Source organism: Penicillium argentinense, assembly GCF_028826775.1.
Source record: "Penicillium argentinense strain IBT 30761 chromosome Unknown utg000004l_segment0_segment0, whole genome shotgun sequence".
Classification (NCBI taxonomy): domain Eukaryota; kingdom Fungi; phylum Ascomycota; class Eurotiomycetes; order Eurotiales; family Aspergillaceae; genus Penicillium; species Penicillium argentinense.
In genome coordinates this window covers 1,290,798-1,307,050 of record NW_026622663.1, presented here as the reverse complement: position 1 = coordinate 1,307,050, position 16,253 = coordinate 1,290,798, and the positions used below count along the sequence as shown (strand labels likewise).

The window sequence follows — 16,253 nt, the reverse complement described above, 5'->3', positions numbered from 1 at the left end:
TGTTCTGGATATATGAGGGACGTATTTGAACAGATTGTTTGTCTAATTACTATTTCAAGGCACGAGTGAAGCTCCTGTAGAACATGTATTCGCATCGACATCAGCCGTGCGATGGTTCCGGTGGAGGCGAGATCGGGAGGCTATCCATATCTACTTCATTCATCAACATTTGCGCGTCAACACGAAGGTCAAAGTCTGCCAAAAAGCAAAAGCTGATTTCCAGTTTGGAGAGCTCGTGCTCGCTGACCCCGCCAACCTTAGCGACTCGACTGTGCGGATAACTCAGGTCTTCCAAGGCCTTGGTGGCGACGAGAAGGCCAGCCAAAACGAGTCGATGCATGTTCTTTGGTACCACACGGAGGATCTTCTCTGCCAATGCCATGCGGGTAATATAAGCGCTCGCTGCGAGGAAGACCGCGGTGGACATGGGGCAGTATCGGTGCAATCGAAGCAAGTAATCTTTAAGCGCAATCGGGGGCACCTTCTTGGAGAGGAACTTGCGCGACAACATGGTCATCTGGAACGTTTCCTCTTTCGTCCGTTCTGAATGGTCCTCCCCATTGCCACAATGTAAGCCCACGCCCTTGACCGCAAGTTCCTCTTCTGCTCCCGTTTCACTTCCGACCGGCGTCGCACAGGAGAAGTTAGAGTCCGTGGTGGCGGATTCCGATGCGAAGAGGCTATTCAACTTCTCGACGTTGTTGCAGAGTTGCTGCAGGGCTATCTCGGGCGAGATGTCAAAGACCCCCGCTGCTGTATTCAGCCGCGAATGAGAGTGCGTGGACCCTGCATCTTTCACAGGCGAACCTAGCTTTAGCAAAGGACCAGGCGATCCCGGACCCTCTGCGGGGCACACGATTTGTGTCATGGTCGCCGCCATTCTTTCTTTGTTTTATTGACCGACGTAGAGGTCTGCCAATGAGCCTGTGAAGTGAGGAAGAGCGCGCCCAGTCCGGCAAGTGGATAGTGGCTCCCCAGATCGATATCTCATTTTATGGCCGACGGATGCGCTGAGAAGAGTCGGGGCGTTCGTGAAGATCGGAGGTCACGGAGTGCGAGTCGGGCAGGAGAACGATGCGGAAGGGAGAAGTAGGAGATGCGCGCGACGGGGATGGGATGGATATGCAACTCGAGGTGGCGAATGGCGTCCAACAAAGGTGGGCTCCTCCGGACACTGGAGAAGGTAGTTGAAGAATGCGATCGATTGAGGATCTGTGAAACAGGCTGGAGCCCGGCTGCCTGACAGTGTCAATATGTCGCATGCCCAAAAAGCCACCGCACCGGGAATTCGCCGCGCACTCACGGTAGTCCAATTATTCAGTGAGTAGGTAATCACCCAGTGAGAACATCCTCTGGGGAAGAAAGGATGTCATGGGCAGGAAGCCAGAGCAGAAGCCACAGAGGACTGGTGCAAAAAAGCCCGCAGGGAACAGGGCCGAAAGATAAGATGTTTGGGTCACTCCACCCGTGACTTGATTGGGAATGCGCAGCCCACTCGAATTCCGGCCGCGGTGGAAACCTGTTTGAGAAGGTCTCGACCACACTGACACACGGTCCAAAATATCATGACTACATTATGTGATGTGCTTGGTTACACTTGGATTTTATTCGCATCTGCCATGTGTTTTGAGCGGATGTCAATATGGTCTACTCTGAATATATATATTTAATAGGATCGAGTAGTACTACATCCCTTTGATAGCACTGTGAGCAAACGTACACTAGTGTAGGTATGAACTACCATGCTAAGGCTATATAATATCTCGAGAAGAATTCACTAGATAATATTGTACATGAGTCTAAGTAAAGAAATCTATATGAATCGTGATAATATTACATCGTATGCCGAGGTCGATGGCAGCAATATGGAGTCATTTCAGGACCAAGATAGGAGTCCGGTCGGATTTTCTGATGAGAGCCCACATCCAAGTTCCAGAGAAATCCGATCGAATTCCAAACGTATTGCCTTGCGCAGACTGCGCAATGACTGGGGATTTTTTTGTTTTTTTGTCGAGCCTGTGGGCGACCCAAGCAAATAGAACCGAATCCAGAAACTGGAATTCTCCAAATCCAAGGAAAAACAGGATAAGATCGTAAGAAAGCAAGGGAAAGCAGAACGACCAAAAGAAAGCCGTAACATCGAAGAAAATCCAATCCAACTCCACCCGACCCAGAAACGCCTGTTTCGCTGATACCATTTGCTTTTCGCGGCAACTAGGTGAGTACTTTGATAAGAAATCTCGACACCGGCAGAGTTTTCTTCTGTAGTAGGAACCAGTCAGTGATTGTCCTTGTCGATACTCGCGTGGAAACAATTCTTCACTCGCACTCCTAGCGTTCGTAAAGAGGCCACGCCTCGAACTGGTTGCTGCATACCTGAAAAGACCGTGTATGCGAAGCAGGTGTGCGAATTTGCACTTGACGAAAAGCACGATCGCCGGCCTCGAAAAGCTCGCGCTTTCCTGCTTTGATGGTGTCCCGAGGGGCTCTGTAGACAACATGCACTCCATCCACACCGCGCACCCAGTGAGGCTCTCTCACTGGTGGACTTAACCGGCCGCGTCGTTTCGGGGAACGAACGACATGTTCAGGGCCTGGATCCTTTGGGTGCATGGAAGATAGACGAGGATTTCGTTCCTGTATGTATGGCCTATCAGAAGAGCTTGACGAGGAACCTCTTGACCTCGGTGCAGGGCTTGGATTCCTTCGGTGCAAGGGATATGGGCGAGGTTCTCGCTCTTGTATATATGGCCTATCGGGAGAGCTAGAAGAAGAGTCCCTTGGTGTCTTTGAAGTTGTGTGGGGAGATATCCGTCTACCAGCTCGTGGGGGTCTTCGATCTTCCACTGGTGACCTTGGCCGGGGTGGTCGAGCTGGCGGCTTCCGGCTGGGTGAACGGCCACTTGAATCAGGTGGATTGACAGCTCGAGATCCTGGCCGGATCTCCTGCAGAGGGTGCACTCGAGGGGACTCGAAGATTTCCGAGTCATCAACCACCGAGTAACCATTGATTTGTCGCCGAGCTGGACGAACCACTGGTTGCTCGAAAGTCACCTTCTTCACACTGGCAGCAGACCCAGGAACAGGTCTTGTCTTTGGGCCTTCCGGCATCCTGGATCTGGCTCGCAAAGAGGAGTTATGCTGAGGATTATATTCCTGGGTTGGTTCATAGTCATAATGTATATCAAATGACTTAGGCGGCTGAGGATACACACTGTAGTTATCGCCATATCCATCCTTTTCGGTCCTTGAAGTTTTCTCCCGATACCGAGAACTTTTTCTATAATCATCACTGTGGAGCCTTTCGACCCAATATCGTGTTCTCTTTTCGCGGCAGCAATCTTCGTTGCGTCCAAACGAAGTTGGGTGCCTCCTGCTTGGAGCCATGGTGTCACACGAGTCAATGATATCTCTGACGGCAAGCAGCAATGATCCCAGCACAGGAATATGGTAGTACCACTTATGTCGCCTATTCAAATACCGAGAAGAGGTAGAATCCTTTAGCATGGAATCGTTGTCAGACCTCACACTATCCGTGTCGGAAAGTCGACGATATCGAGAGAACGTTTGATATTCTCGAGGTGGTTTGCCTGTGTATGCAGAGGAGTAGTAAGATACCATGCTTCTTTCTGGTCTTTCTGCGGTAGCATTCTAGATGTGCTATACTACTTACCAGGGAGACAGATAGGGAGCTGCTTTATGAACCAAAGACCAGAGGAGACACTCGATATTAACATCTCCCGTCCAGACAAAGATTCCCTCGAGTAGGATAGCCGAAGATAGAACGGAGTTCTAATCTAGGTGTCGGGGAATAGTTGTTTCAAACTGCCATGCTCGAGTTGTTTGTGATGAAAGGAATGAAGGCTGTGCATGTGCAAACTGTCATAGGCACAAAGCAGATGATTCTTTGTGCGGTTGCAGAATCGAGCCGGTAGTGTGTAGTTGATACAAAGCGCAACTAAGAATAGAGACTCTGCAGAGTTTCTTGTCCGCGAACAAAAGATATTTCCAGGGGCGCGACAACATCGTTATGTATCCTTTTCGATCAGGTATATAAGACGGGCAACTATAGACAAAAGGCACAGTCCTGCCTCAACTTCGTGATATTTTCTAGGGGTGGATAATGCGCTTTGGTCACAGGGGCGCAGCGGGAGTCAGCAGGAAAACCACAGGTGACGGAATGAACAACACTCCTGTATCAAAGTCGAATTATGGAGGGGAAGAGCATATATCCTATATGTTATTGCATATGTTGTTCAAGTGTTTCACTCAGACCGTGGTATTCCGAGCCTCAATCTCGACGGACATACGCAGCCGCTTCCTGTGGATGTAGTTCTTGCAGGGCGATCCACGTGCGAGGCGGCTCTGCGACAACAACATCACCTTTGCGAAAAGTCGCCATAACGACGGCATTTGCGACAATGACCCGCTTACTGTCATCATGATAATTGAATAGTTGAATACCTTGCAACCGGTGCAAGCGTGATGCACGGCATTCACGAAGTGACGAGCGGCAGCACAGGTGGCGCGACTCTTCGCGCCCAGCCACAGGGCGGGTTACCGAATCACAGCTGCAGCGGGATGTCGCACAGTTGGACCCGGTCCCGCGTTGGGAAAAATGACAGGCGGAGAAGCGACGATGAATCTCGGTGGTGAAAGAATTCCGAGCCATGGTTGTTCAGCCCATGACGCTGAAGTTCAATGTAAACTACGAGATGAGTTGTCAGTCTACCCGCCTACGTGATCCGTCGACGGGTCACCTATCTAAGTAGACGAAAGTAGATGATGGCTATCCAGAATGCTTCTAGGTAGTGTCCGCCAACAGGTCGGTCAATTGTCCTTGGTAATTCTACTTGACGATGGTTACCCATGATGCTCCTAGGCAGCGCTTTCCCCGCCAGGCAGCATACCCCCCTCCCACAGGAAAAGTCGGGCCCCATAGCACCCTCATGCACGATTCCGCCCCCAGCGTTCTAAGAGTCGGGCCTGGCATCGGTCCCGTTGGTGCAGAACCTCCAGATTTATCCCCTGCACTCCCTTCTGAAGTGAGGCGAGCTCGCCTTCCAAGTCTGACAATGCTTTCCGTTGCCCTGGGTCTGGCAGCGACGTCTCAAAGCTAGAATTGGCGTGCAGCGATGATTCCAGCAGTTGAGCCGCATGGTCAGAGACGGCCAATTGACCGACTAGAGGCGAGTCCACTGCGGCTCCCAGATCTCGTAGCGTCTCAGCCATCTGTATCCTTTTTTCGTGAAGCCCTTGGGCACCGCCACCTTCCTGCCAGGGACGAAGCACGGATTCAGATGATACCCCGATACGCCGTAGGAGATTCTCTAGGGCAGGCTGGTCGGGCATCGAGGCTGAGTTACGCGCAGCCGAAAGAACCATTCCCGGCTGCAACGAGCGTCGCCTCAATGACTCCCGTCGGGCCGAAGGCTGGGGTACAAGCGGTGTGGCTGTTTCGGCTTGGTAGAGGGAGGCGAGTTGCTCAAGAAGTTCACTTGTTGATCCCCACTCTACGAGCTGTTTGGTCAATTCTTGCTTGGACAAAGTCATGTCAACCATGGTATCGAGGACCTTTAGTCAAGGGTCAGCTGTATGACACGTCAATGTTGACACGGCAGACACGGCAGACACACCTTTTCCATGTTTTGATGAGAAGTCACACGAAGCTGGCCGTGTTCATTCTGGATCTCGCGGAGAATGGGCTCCTGATACTCTTGCCGCGTCGACATCTCCGCCAAGACCTCAATCTCGGGGAACAAAGATCCTAGTTCTTCTTCCAAGGCTGCAATCGTCTCAGATTCGACGGCAGCCTGATAACTGCTCGACTTCCCCGCTTCAATCGCCTCGAGATATAATCGATCGAGGCGGTAGTGGATCTCCTCGGCCACATAGTCTGCAAGCACGGAGCTGAGATCGGCAGTTCGCTTCACTGTGGACGCATTGTTGTTACTGGATTTAATGCCCGACATGAGGCTTTCCATGTGACCCAAGGCTTTATCGTCTTGCCTCAGCTGGACAGACAGGGCAGACAGGATCCTCTTATTCTCCGCCCCCGCTTTCTCTGTTGCGCCTCTAAAGCTCGCTTCCAGCTCGTCGGATAGTTCATTGGCCTGAGAAGGTTAGTCAAGTGCCTCACAGTCACGGTCATGTGCCGGTTGGATGCCTACCGCAATTGCCGTGTTTTGTCTCCCTGCTTCGTGTTTCTTCCGCAGTCGCGCGATGTCCCGGGCTCGATCTTGATCTACACTCTCTTGCCGGCGGAACTGCTTCTTCAGGGTCTCACACTGTTGTGACAAGGTATCGGATTGTTTTTGTATCGCGACGGTCGATGCTTCGAGGGTTTGGATTGCCGTACGGATGTCGTCTTCCAAGAAGGGTCGCGTCGCATTAAAGTCAGGGTCTCGCAAAATCGGTGAAAGAGAACCAGTGCTCTCGAGTTTGTTGTACCTGTCCCCATGGTAAGTCACAGATCATCGATAAAGGCATGGGAAGTGGAGTCGCATACAGTGTCAACTCTTCTCGCGAGAGCAGGTAGTCTGGGCGCAGGTGCTTCGAAACCCATTCCACACTCTGGGGGCCAGTCGCTGGATCTCCCAGAGCCGAAGCGATAAAATCGCGTTTCTCTAGGATGTCTCGATCCTTGAGGACTGACAGAATTTCATCCACGAGGGGCTCGTCAGCGTGGTCCATTCTGGAGCTGGGTTGCGGATCGCGAGGGCGGCGTGTTGGATGTTGTCAGGGGGAGCTCGGGAGCTGCCCAACTCGAATGACCAATAGTAAGGGAACTTAATAGAATAACGTCGCACGGCGTCAATTCGTTTAAGGAGTGGTGATATTGTTGCACGTTTCAATATTATACGTCTAGTCTACAAGGAAAACCCGCCCGTAAATTGTTGCGGTGTATTATTTTTGGGTCACGTGAGATTGTATACATTTTGCCATATTGGGCCAACTGATCTATTGTACAAGTACTACTGCGAAGGAGGATAGGGGATGCAAATATATCAATGAATATTAAGATAGCTTGAATTTAGAGGTCATATTTTTCCGTATTTGCTAAATGTGATGAACCCTAAAAATCACATTGGCCTTGCGCAGGCTGTACTCTCAGGCCTGGTTAGTCGCGGCCACTTCGACTCCAGGATAGTACCAGGAGGTGACCGCAATGATGAAGTAAACCAACACACATAGCATGCCTTCCAAGTAGTTAGACTTGCCATCACGCAAGAAGTTACCAACGACTAGAATTGACAGGACCAGAAGGACGACCATGAATATCTCGAAATTCAGGGTCATGTTCTTGCCCAGACCCCAGCCGACGATGACGGCGAGAGGCGCATTCAAAAGTGCTGTCTGGATCGAAGGACCAAGGCAATGGAAAAGCGCAAAGTTGATCTGATTATCCCAGGCTTCGTCGACGGCTGTAAGATGCTCTGCCGCCTTCTCAACCAGAGGCACCAAAATCAAACCCATAAAATTGTCGGAGACACCCCGAGCCACAATGTGCTCGATCTCTTGCACGAGGAACACGGCAGACATGCAAACACATGTCAAGGAAACGGCAATAGCGATAAGGCACTCGAGGAAAGTGAGCTTCGCCCGAGTGATTTCCTCGTCCCGATCCTCATCTTGTCTTTCGTCCATCTCGAGTACATCATCGAAAATTGAGTTGTGACTGTGCAGGTTGAAAACGAGATATCTGTTGTGAAGACTGTTAGGTACTCTGATGCCAAGTTCATCTGGGTTTCTCCGTAAAGCACTCACGTCAAGAAAGCAACCAGAAGGATGACAGAAGTAGCACGACTGATTGTGGTGACCGAGGTGTCCAAGTCCTCCAACGTGAAGTTCTGGTTGACGGCTCCTTTCAATGCGGAGTAGAAAGCACTTGGGATCAACAGCCCAAAGCCCGCGACCAGCAACAACCCTGTTCCGACCTCGCTCACAGCCTCGTGGAACACTTGCTCGGTGCGCTTTAGGCCACCGACGAAGAAACACATGCCGAGACACAAGAGCAAATTCGCGAGGATAGACCCCAGGATGGCGGCTTGAATGACGGGAATGAGGCTGTGTTCGCTATTGGGACCCGGATCATTGTGAAGCAGCACCATGAACAGGACAACCTCGACCACAGAGCCCAAAGTTGTCTCCATCAAGACACCTAGAACCTTGGGGAGCTTCTTCGCCAACTCTCCGCCCGCGAAACCTAGCAGGTTTGCGGAGGGAACCATCGCGATGTAGTTGAGTGTGAAGACCCACACATGCAAGTCTGGGCGGGCAAAATGCATGACGATCGCGGCCGGGACAAAAGGCCAGAGGATGTTGACCATCATGGAGAGCGTACAGATGCTCTTGAAGCACACAAGGAGAAAGTGGACGGGGTGGATACCCGTTCGTCCACTTTCTCCAGCGCTGTTCACCCGGAAGAGTCCCAGTACATAGCGAGAGGGATGATGCTTTTCAAGGGTGGGCAAGACCGAGTTCTGTTGGGATCCTTTCTCCTGGGAGGGCTGGAAGTTTTCACCGCTGGCCGAAGCGGTCATCGTCTGGGACGCGGCCGATTTGATCGAGCCCATGCTGGGCGCGAAGGCGATCTGACAGGATAATTGGGAAGAAGAGACTTGGCAGACCAGCTGCAGGGGGCTGTTGCCAAGAGGGTTCAAAAGAGACGCAAGATGCACGCTAAGGTTAACGACAGAAAAGCACGGGGGATGTAGAAGGGGGAATCCCGCGGGAGAAAAAGCAAAGCTGAGCTTGTGTATACAGAAGCGACGGGAGGGAAATAAAAAAGACACGGTCTCTCCACACGGGCTGCGCTGGCAAGCCAACAGAACCAATCATGCCCGGAGCAAAGCGACGCGACTGGAGCTGGAGGAGCCAGGAGGTCTTGGCGCTCGCGATCCATGATATGCATCGCGAATCGCAGCGCGTTGATCATATCCTGCTCATCTAGGCCGGTGTTGTGGTTGGGCATACTACGGCCTTCCCCGTTGCATTTGTGGCGGCGTTTCTTTGACCGATCAATCGCAAGAGACCCCGGGAAATGGCATTTTCAGCATCTTCTTGTCATCTCGGCACCCAGCACATCAGGGATGAAACCGCGCAGGCAGTGGGGAATGGCATCTGGCACAGCCACACGGCCACACGGCCACACCAAAATGGACGCCTCTGGCCCCGACCGCGATCGACGGCGCGGCCGAGCTATCAAAGTCAATCGGGGGTTAATTAGTCGGGTGTATTCTGCTCGGTGGCGCTGTGCAATGCTTCCATCTCAGTCATTGCTTGATGCTTGTGCTTCGATCATGTCGTGTCGCGCTGCATTCGTCTGAAGGACAATCCAACCAAACGGCCGGGTGGGACCCATAATGACTCAAGGGCGTAATATGGCACTGTAGGGCCAAAGCCCATTAGTCTCGCGGGCAGTTGGAGGCGGAACATATATGTCGTCCGGGTAGCGACAGATATGAAGAAGTCGAAGGGGCGAGAGCGTGTTTTTTGATGCTTTCCGCAATGGTGATGCCTGCGACGGGTCCACCGGCGGCTATCGTCGGGCGGGGTGATCACCTTGGAAGCCAAAAAATGGCGAATTCTTCCCCTTCTTCCTCCCACCACATCTATAACTCTGAGCCATGGCGTCGACGACTAAGCCTGCTATCCCGCCGATGGCGCTGGATACTATCACCCAGCACATTGGAAACACTCCTCTCGTGCGACTGAATCGCCTGCCTCGCAGCCTGGGTATCGATGCCACCGTCTATGCGAAGCTGGAATACTTCAATGCCGGCGGTAGTGTCAAGGATCGCATTGCCTTGCGCATGATCGAAGAGGCTGAGCGATCCGGTCGCATCAAGCCCGGCGACACCCTGATTGAGCCAACCAGCGGTAACACGTTCGTTTTTACCCTTTTTACCCTCCTTTTCCGTTGTCTGATCTTTTTTTTTTGGACTCCCGCGCTAATCTATTTATGTTTGACAAATAGTGGTATTGGTCTCGCGCTAGTCGGCGCCGTCAAGGGCTACAAGACCATCATCACTCTCCCCGAGAAAATGTCTGCAGAGAAGGTGTCCGTTCTGCGCGCCTTAAACGCAACCATCATTCGAACCCCCAACGAAGCGGCCTACGATTCCCCCGAGTCTCACATCGGTGTGGCCAAGCGCCTTCAGAAGGAGCTCCCCAACGCGCATATTCTGGACCAGTACGGCAACGAAAACAACCCCAATGCTCACGAGTTTGGCACCGCGGAGGAGATCTGGACCCAGACAAAGGGTGAAATCAAGGCTATCGTCGCCGGTGCCGGAACCGGTGGCACCATCACAGGTATCGCCCGCGGTCTCAAGAAGCACAACCCCAATGTCGATGTGATCGCCGCCGATCCCCATGGATCCATCTTGGCCTTGCCCGCTTCGCTGAACGAGGCTCATGTCAATGAGCCCTACAAGGTCGAGGGTATCGGTTATGATTTCATTCCCGAGGTCCTGGACCAGAAGGCCGTGGACCGCTGGTACAAGACCGGTGATAAGGAGTCTTTCCAGTACTCCCGCCGCCTCATTGCCGAGGAGGGTCTCCTTGTGGGCGGCAGCAGTGGCAGTGCTATTGCTGCTCTGGTCAAGGCCAACGAGGAGCGCAAGTTCTCCAAGGACGATGTGGTCGTCGTCGTTCTGCCGGACAGCATACGCAGCTACCTCACCAAGGTAAGATAAATATCGATGCTAGTCTGTTTCATATTTGCCAGTTTTGACTAATGAATTGTCTAGTTTGCCGATGATGATTGGCTCGCTGCCAACGATCTCCTGGTCTCGCCCCTCGCCGAGTCCGAGCAGGCTCAGCAGCCTGCTTCCAAAGACCCCTTGGCTGGCGCGAAGGTTAGCGCTCTGCGTCTGAAGCCCATCACCACAGTTACCGCCAACTTCGCCTGCGAGGGAGCCATCGAGATTATGCGTGAGAAGGGCTTCGATCAACTCCCCGTTCTCGCTCCCTCCGGCCGCAAGCTCGTCGGTCTGGTCACCCTGGGTAATGTTCTCAGCCGAATGACGCATGGTCGTGCCACGGGCAAGAGCCCCGTTTCCGATGTCATGTTCGACTTCTCCAAGATTCCCGAGGTCGTGACCGACCCCCGTGACCTTGGAGCCACCCCCGCTCAGGCGCCTCGCCAGAAGCGCCGCCAGTTTATGGAAATCACCATGGAGACCCCGTTGAACGTGCTGAACCGCTTTTTCGAGTGGAACAGTGCTGCTGTTGTCACCGAGAAAGACGAGAGTGGTTCTATGAAGCCCCTGGCTATTGTGACTAAGGTGGATCTGCTCACCTGGATGCTGCACCACGGGAAGACCAACGGTGCCTAAATGTGCTACGATGTATCCGAGTAACCTGCATTCCGAGGAGTAAGACTACTCTCTCGAGCGGAGTTTCAACATTCCTTGTTAAATGATGATTCGTGATTTTTTCTTTTCTTTTCAGGGACTGGCGTTTTTCACATTTCGGGGCTCCGATCGGTTTCAACACATGGAACTTCTGATAGATTGTGTGATGCTACGGTTTTGGACCTATATATAATAACCTCCATAGACACCCATCAATACATCTGTATAGACATGGGCAAGATTTGAAGTGTTGAACAAATCGTACACTTGAGTAGGACTAAGTGTTTGGTCCATCTAGCATCCGCTTCCACGGCCTTTTTGTAGTAAGAGCAGAACACACAGTACAAAGACCCTAAGGTAGTGAGTGTATCTACTCAAGCAGGGGGTATTTATCGACTCGTCGAAATGCGCACCTTCAAATTCTTGAGACTAGGCAATCGCGTATGTAATACCAGGTTTGTTGAGAGAGCTATACATCGACATGTCCTAATATGTAATAGTAAACCGGACCCGCTTGCATATTGACAGAATGATGAGGACTTTTATGAGAATACATTCAAGAATGTGTTCATTGACAGCAAATGCCTTTATAGGCACATGCCGATCCACTCCTCCCAGCGACGCACACCGGAACCGATCTCTTCTTCTTGATCGCCCTTCACGGCGCCACCAATAACATCAACCTTGATGCCGACCTCTTCAAGCAACTTGAAGCTGAAGACACCCTGCGCATCATCGTCACCCAAAACCTCCTCTTCGCCGTCCACTTCCGAGTCCATGCTCGCATCCATCAGTCCCTTCGTCTTGGACTTCCGAATACGATCAATCTCGGCCTCCAGCTTCTCCCGCACAGATCCGGGAGGCAGAGCAGTAAACAGATCTTGCTTGTTACCGGCGACTAAGACAGGAATCTCGGTATCTCTCTTGGTGGACGACTTGCCCTTGCCGAGAGCGCGTTTCTGAAGGACCAGGAGGACATCATGCAGGTAAGTCGCAGCGTCGCGGAGCGTAGTCTCGTCCACCAATGCGGCCGTGTCAACCATGAACAGCACACCACGGAGCTTCATCTTGACATCCTTGGATTGAGACATCGACTGCAGCTCCGAGAGTCCCTGGGACACGCGGAGTTTGCCATGGCCGGGAGTGTCCCGCAGGCGGTATCTGATCGGGTTCCGCGCAGCCTCCTTCAGGGATGGATCGTTAACGGATCTAAAGCGGTTTGAAGCTGTCGGTACAGTTGGCGGTAGGCTGACAGAGACAAGTGTCGACGTTTGCGATGTATGGGTCGAGTGCGACGTTTTAGAGGCCGGCGAAGATTTAGCCTCGAGCTGTATCGTAGTTAGCACATTAATTTCCCCCGGCAGAGACACGGTGGCTGCAGCGTACTAGAGTGGTGAAAGCTGTCTTGCCAGCTCCGCTAGGTCCCAGCAAGAGGAAGTTGCTAGACGGCGGGGACACTACGCTCCGGAAGAAGATGATATGCAGCAGAACCGGAACGCCGAAAGTAATCAGGATCGCAACGGCAATGGCACTCAGACTCCCCTCAAAGAGGAATGTGAGGATGCCGGTAAACGAGTTCCAGCTGGCCTGGCTTGACATGGTGGGCTGATCTCGGGGAGGGTAAAGGAGAGTTTCCGTCGAGACAACACATTCAGTTGCCGGCCGCGATAGCACGGGCCACTCGTGTTATCTTAGCGCTGCACATCACTTGCATGTCATTGGGATCCTTCCTAGGGTTGTTCCTGTCTGGAATGAGGGATACACATACCACCCGCCAAGGGGCGACGGTCCTCCCTTGGTCCTTTTTGCTCAGGGCTGTTGGTCCATTTCTCTCGACAACTCCAGCATGCGGTTCGATCGATTGTCTGCTCTGTTCGCCTTGTTGGTGCTGACACCGGCACAAACCCTCAGCGGGTTGACCTTTGACGGTCAGGATGCCGTGAATCTTGTTTGGGCATCTGATGGCCAAACAGCTGGGCGCTACGACTTTTACCTGTGTGCTGGTGATGAGTCGACAGGATCCTATGTGAGCAGAACTTGAGTTTTCATCCCAATTTCATGGACCAATCCGAGCTAATCAGGAAGTATACAGGAATCCCTCGAACGAGTGATCAATGATGGTGCTGTGGCACCTGGCGACTGGCTGTCATTCCGAGTCGACCGTACTGTGGGAGGAAATGATCTTAATGCATAGTATGTATAATTCTTCTTTCGCAAACACCAGCAGGGGGGGGGGGCTCCTCACTAACTCTAAACTCTTCCTGGTGAAGCTTCCTCAAGGTCATTCCAGCGGATCAGAAAGAACAATGGTTTGGGTTCACATCTCACTTTACCTTGACCAACATGAAAGGCTCTTTTTCCAACAAGGTGTCCAAAGCCATCAAATCGATGAAGCCTATTCCGCTCATGGGCCTAGTGGACGAGACTCAGCCCCTAGAGCCAGTCGAAGACACCCCAAGCTTCAATAGCTCGGCTTTGAACAACGATATTCATGAGGAACCAACTCAGCCTGCCTTGCAATTCCCAACCCCAACCAACCCATCCGATTATGACGACCATTTTGAACTTCGCAAACGTCTTGCGGTTGATGCCCACAATATCCCCTATGGAGAACAGACAGGCCCGACCAAATACGCGCCTATGCCAAAGATGGCCGGTACGACTATTGCTCCCGGATCACCGACTCCTCAATACCCTCCTTTCCCATTCTCCATTGCGACAACCTACATGCCGGCACCAACTGTTCAATATACGGATACTGCGTATCTCACGTTCACAACACACAGCATCGAGAATACAGTACGTTCTATCTCTGATTCGCCCTCTATTTCCCCCGTGGCTAATTCTATTTGTCTTTCAAGGCCGCACCTGCGCCAGCTCCCACTCTAGATAAGCGGATGCAACGATGGTTGGAGCGTTGGAAGGACTAATTTCGCAGTCCTTTCGGTCGAGACTTTCTGCCCGGATATTTCTTTCTTTCCTTTTTTTATCAATGTTTCCTATATACTGCTGTACTTGAGGTTGAGCTCAATGTATGCTAGCGGCTATTCGTCTTCATGCGTGTCTCCTCTGGCTGGTATCACTTCAGACTTAGCCACGACGAGGATTTCGACTATAGTTCTTCCCTCTAAATTTCTACCTTCAGTTCCTGGCACAGTCGTTTGATGAGAACACTGGCCACATTCATGCATATTTGCAATCCCAACTGTTTCCATGTCACATTCGTCCATGTCATCATTCGTAAAGGGACACGAAAGAATCACTAAGGAGACTTAGGTGATTTCCATTCTTCAAGTGCCGGTGTCAGAGCCGGTGTCACTGGGTGGCTGTGGCGGTCTTCGGGGTGGAACGAAATATTCTCGTGCAAGGCGACATAGTCGCCCTCGACGTAGCCCAGCAACTCCTCAATTTGCGTGCTGCGGTGGCCCTTGATATGATCGATTTCAAGGCTGCCGTAGTTCACAAGAGCGCGTCCAACTTCCTTGGGCTCCTGGCTATGGTGAACGAAGTCCCCGTTCAGAGCATCGGGATCAGGTCGTTCCACAACGACTAATCGCACGGCTTCCTGGTGGCCGAAGTGCCCTTCGACTGCAAGAACACCGGCTGGAAGAAGACTGGCCTTGTTCTTCAAGGCCGCGTATGCCCCAGGGTCGATGTAAATGGTACCATGTGGTTGGAGTCCGTGAAGGAGCCAGAAAGTCCGAGATTGAATCGGGGTTTCGGAAGGCAGGAAGCGAGTGTGCAAAGGTGCTGCAGGTATTTCCCGACGTTCGTCCCCGCTTTCCGACTGGGCAGAGTTCGCTTGGAGGGCTTGGAGGTATTTCACAATCTCGTGAACATTTCCAGGCTTGGAGCTCTTGGTAATGACCGTGGTCACACCAGCACTAGTACCCAGTTTCGCAGCCACGATCTTGGTGCTCATACCGCCGGTTCCTAGGGAAGAACCAGCCGATGATACATCGGCCTCCAGTGATGAGATGTCCGATACAACTTCGATAGGTTCGGCATCAGGGTTCGTGCGTGGATTCGCAGTGTAGAGGCAGTCGACGTCGGTCATTAGGAACAAGTAATCGGCCTTGACGGTGGCCGCAGCTATCGCTGAGAGGGTATCGTTATCGCCAAATTTGATTTCCTAGTGACAGTCTGTTAGAGCGTTTGCCCGGCAACTTGTGTTATAGGGTGATTTGTTCGTATTCGTACAGAAACAGCGAGGGTATCGTTTTCGTTGACAATCGGGATCACCCCCATGTCAAATAGTTGCTCGAAAGTATTTTGCGCGTTGAAATATTGGGTTTTCTGTAGTCTGGGTTAGGCACTGAGGGATAGCACAGCATTGATACAACCACATACGTCTGCAATGTCATTCCTCGTCAAGAGAATCTGAGCAACAGGGACATTGAGATGCGAGAATAGGTTGTCCCATAGACTCATGAGTCGGCACTGGCCGACGGCAGCAAGTGCCTATATATTTCACGTCAGCACCTTTACAGTCCCACATATTTTGGCGCATGTTACTACAAGGCCACTCGTAGGATCTCACCTGTATCCGGGGTAGATAGGTCGGTCTTTCGTCCACATCCATCCTGCGCAAGCCAACCCCCACCGCACCTGATGAGACCAGCACAACTCTGTGGCCATCTTTGCGCAGCTTTGCGACCGTTTCGACAATCAAAGTCAGGATAGACAGGATGGGCTCATGTGTCTTCTCGTCGACAATCGAACTTGTCCCTGCAAGAAACCTGGCGTTAGTTCCATCGATGCGGCATCGGAGTCATTGGCGGATATGTATCCCCGCACCGAGTTTGATCACAATCGTCAGCCCCGAGGCCGCCATGTTGCACAGGCGCGGTCAATTCAAAACAGTAAGAAATAGAGCCTCCGCGTCACGCTTCA

General features: G+C 52.1%; 8 protein-coding genes across 8 annotated transcripts; 2 read left to right on the top strand and 6 right to left on the bottom strand.

The window, feature by feature from the left end:
- Window positions 1-100: 100 nt before the first annotated feature.
- On the bottom strand, window positions 101-880 carry N7532_003434 (putative cyclin-dependent protein kinase complex component; the record flags this gene model as incomplete). Its single annotated transcript, XM_056615928.1, has 1 exon — window positions 101-880. One exon carries the CDS (start codon window positions 878-880, stop codon window positions 101-103), a length of 780 nt encoding a protein of 259 aa, XP_056476285.1.
- Window positions 881-2,549: 1,669 nt separating this feature from the next.
- Window positions 2,550-3,111, bottom strand: N7532_003433 (uncharacterized protein; the record flags this gene model as incomplete). The annotated part of the gene is given in 2 exon segments (XM_056615927.1): window positions 2,550-3,023; window positions 3,034-3,111. The coding sequence occupies 2 exon segments, from the start codon at window positions 3,109-3,111 to the stop codon at window positions 2,550-2,552; spliced, it is 552 nt and encodes a 183-aa protein (XP_056476284.1).
- A 1,836-nt stretch (window positions 3,112-4,947) lies between these two features.
- N7532_003432 (uncharacterized protein) lies at window positions 4,948-6,693 on the bottom strand (the record flags this gene model as incomplete). The annotated part of the gene is made up of 4 exons (XM_056615926.1): window positions 4,948-5,574; window positions 5,637-6,113; window positions 6,171-6,450; window positions 6,509-6,693. 4 exons carry the CDS (start codon window positions 6,691-6,693, stop codon window positions 4,948-4,950), a joined length of 1,569 nt encoding a protein of 522 aa, XP_056476283.1.
- A 417-nt stretch (window positions 6,694-7,110) lies between these two features.
- On the bottom strand, window positions 7,111-8,576 carry N7532_003431 (hydrogen/calcium exchanger domain-containing protein; the record flags this gene model as incomplete). The annotated part of the gene is made up of 2 exons (XM_056615925.1): window positions 7,111-7,702; window positions 7,768-8,576. The coding sequence occupies 2 exons, from the start codon at window positions 8,574-8,576 to the stop codon at window positions 7,111-7,113; spliced, it is 1,401 nt and encodes a 466-aa protein (XP_056476282.1).
- Window positions 8,577-9,629: 1,053 nt separating this feature from the next.
- N7532_003430 (cystathionine beta-synthase CYS4) lies at window positions 9,630-11,342 on the top strand (the record flags this gene model as incomplete). Its single annotated transcript, XM_056615924.1, has 3 exons — window positions 9,630-9,889; window positions 9,980-10,691; window positions 10,755-11,342. The coding sequence occupies 3 exons, from the start codon at window positions 9,630-9,632 to the stop codon at window positions 11,340-11,342; spliced, it is 1,560 nt and encodes a 519-aa protein (XP_056476281.1).
- Window positions 11,343-11,947: 605 nt separating this feature from the next.
- On the bottom strand, window positions 11,948-12,959 carry N7532_003429 (signal recognition particle receptor subunit beta; the record flags this gene model as incomplete). The annotated part of the gene is made up of 2 exons (XM_056615923.1): window positions 11,948-12,688; window positions 12,747-12,959. 2 exons carry the CDS (start codon window positions 12,957-12,959, stop codon window positions 11,948-11,950), a joined length of 954 nt encoding a protein of 317 aa, XP_056476280.1.
- Window positions 12,960-13,206: 247 nt separating this feature from the next.
- N7532_003428 (putative beta-1,6-glucan biosynthesis protein (Knh1)) lies at window positions 13,207-14,290 on the top strand (the record flags this gene model as incomplete). Its single annotated transcript, XM_056615922.1, has 4 exons — window positions 13,207-13,386; window positions 13,453-13,553; window positions 13,631-14,159; window positions 14,222-14,290. 4 exons carry the CDS (start codon window positions 13,207-13,209, stop codon window positions 14,288-14,290), a joined length of 879 nt encoding a protein of 292 aa, XP_056476279.1.
- A 332-nt stretch (window positions 14,291-14,622) lies between these two features.
- On the bottom strand, window positions 14,623-16,194 carry N7532_003427 (glutamate 5-kinase; the record flags this gene model as incomplete). The annotated part of the gene is made up of 5 exons (XM_056615921.1): window positions 14,623-15,492; window positions 15,561-15,656; window positions 15,711-15,821; window positions 15,901-16,088; window positions 16,158-16,194. The coding sequence occupies 5 exons, from the start codon at window positions 16,192-16,194 to the stop codon at window positions 14,623-14,625; spliced, it is 1,302 nt and encodes a 433-aa protein (XP_056476278.1).
- Between the last annotated feature and the right edge of the window lie 59 nt (window positions 16,195-16,253).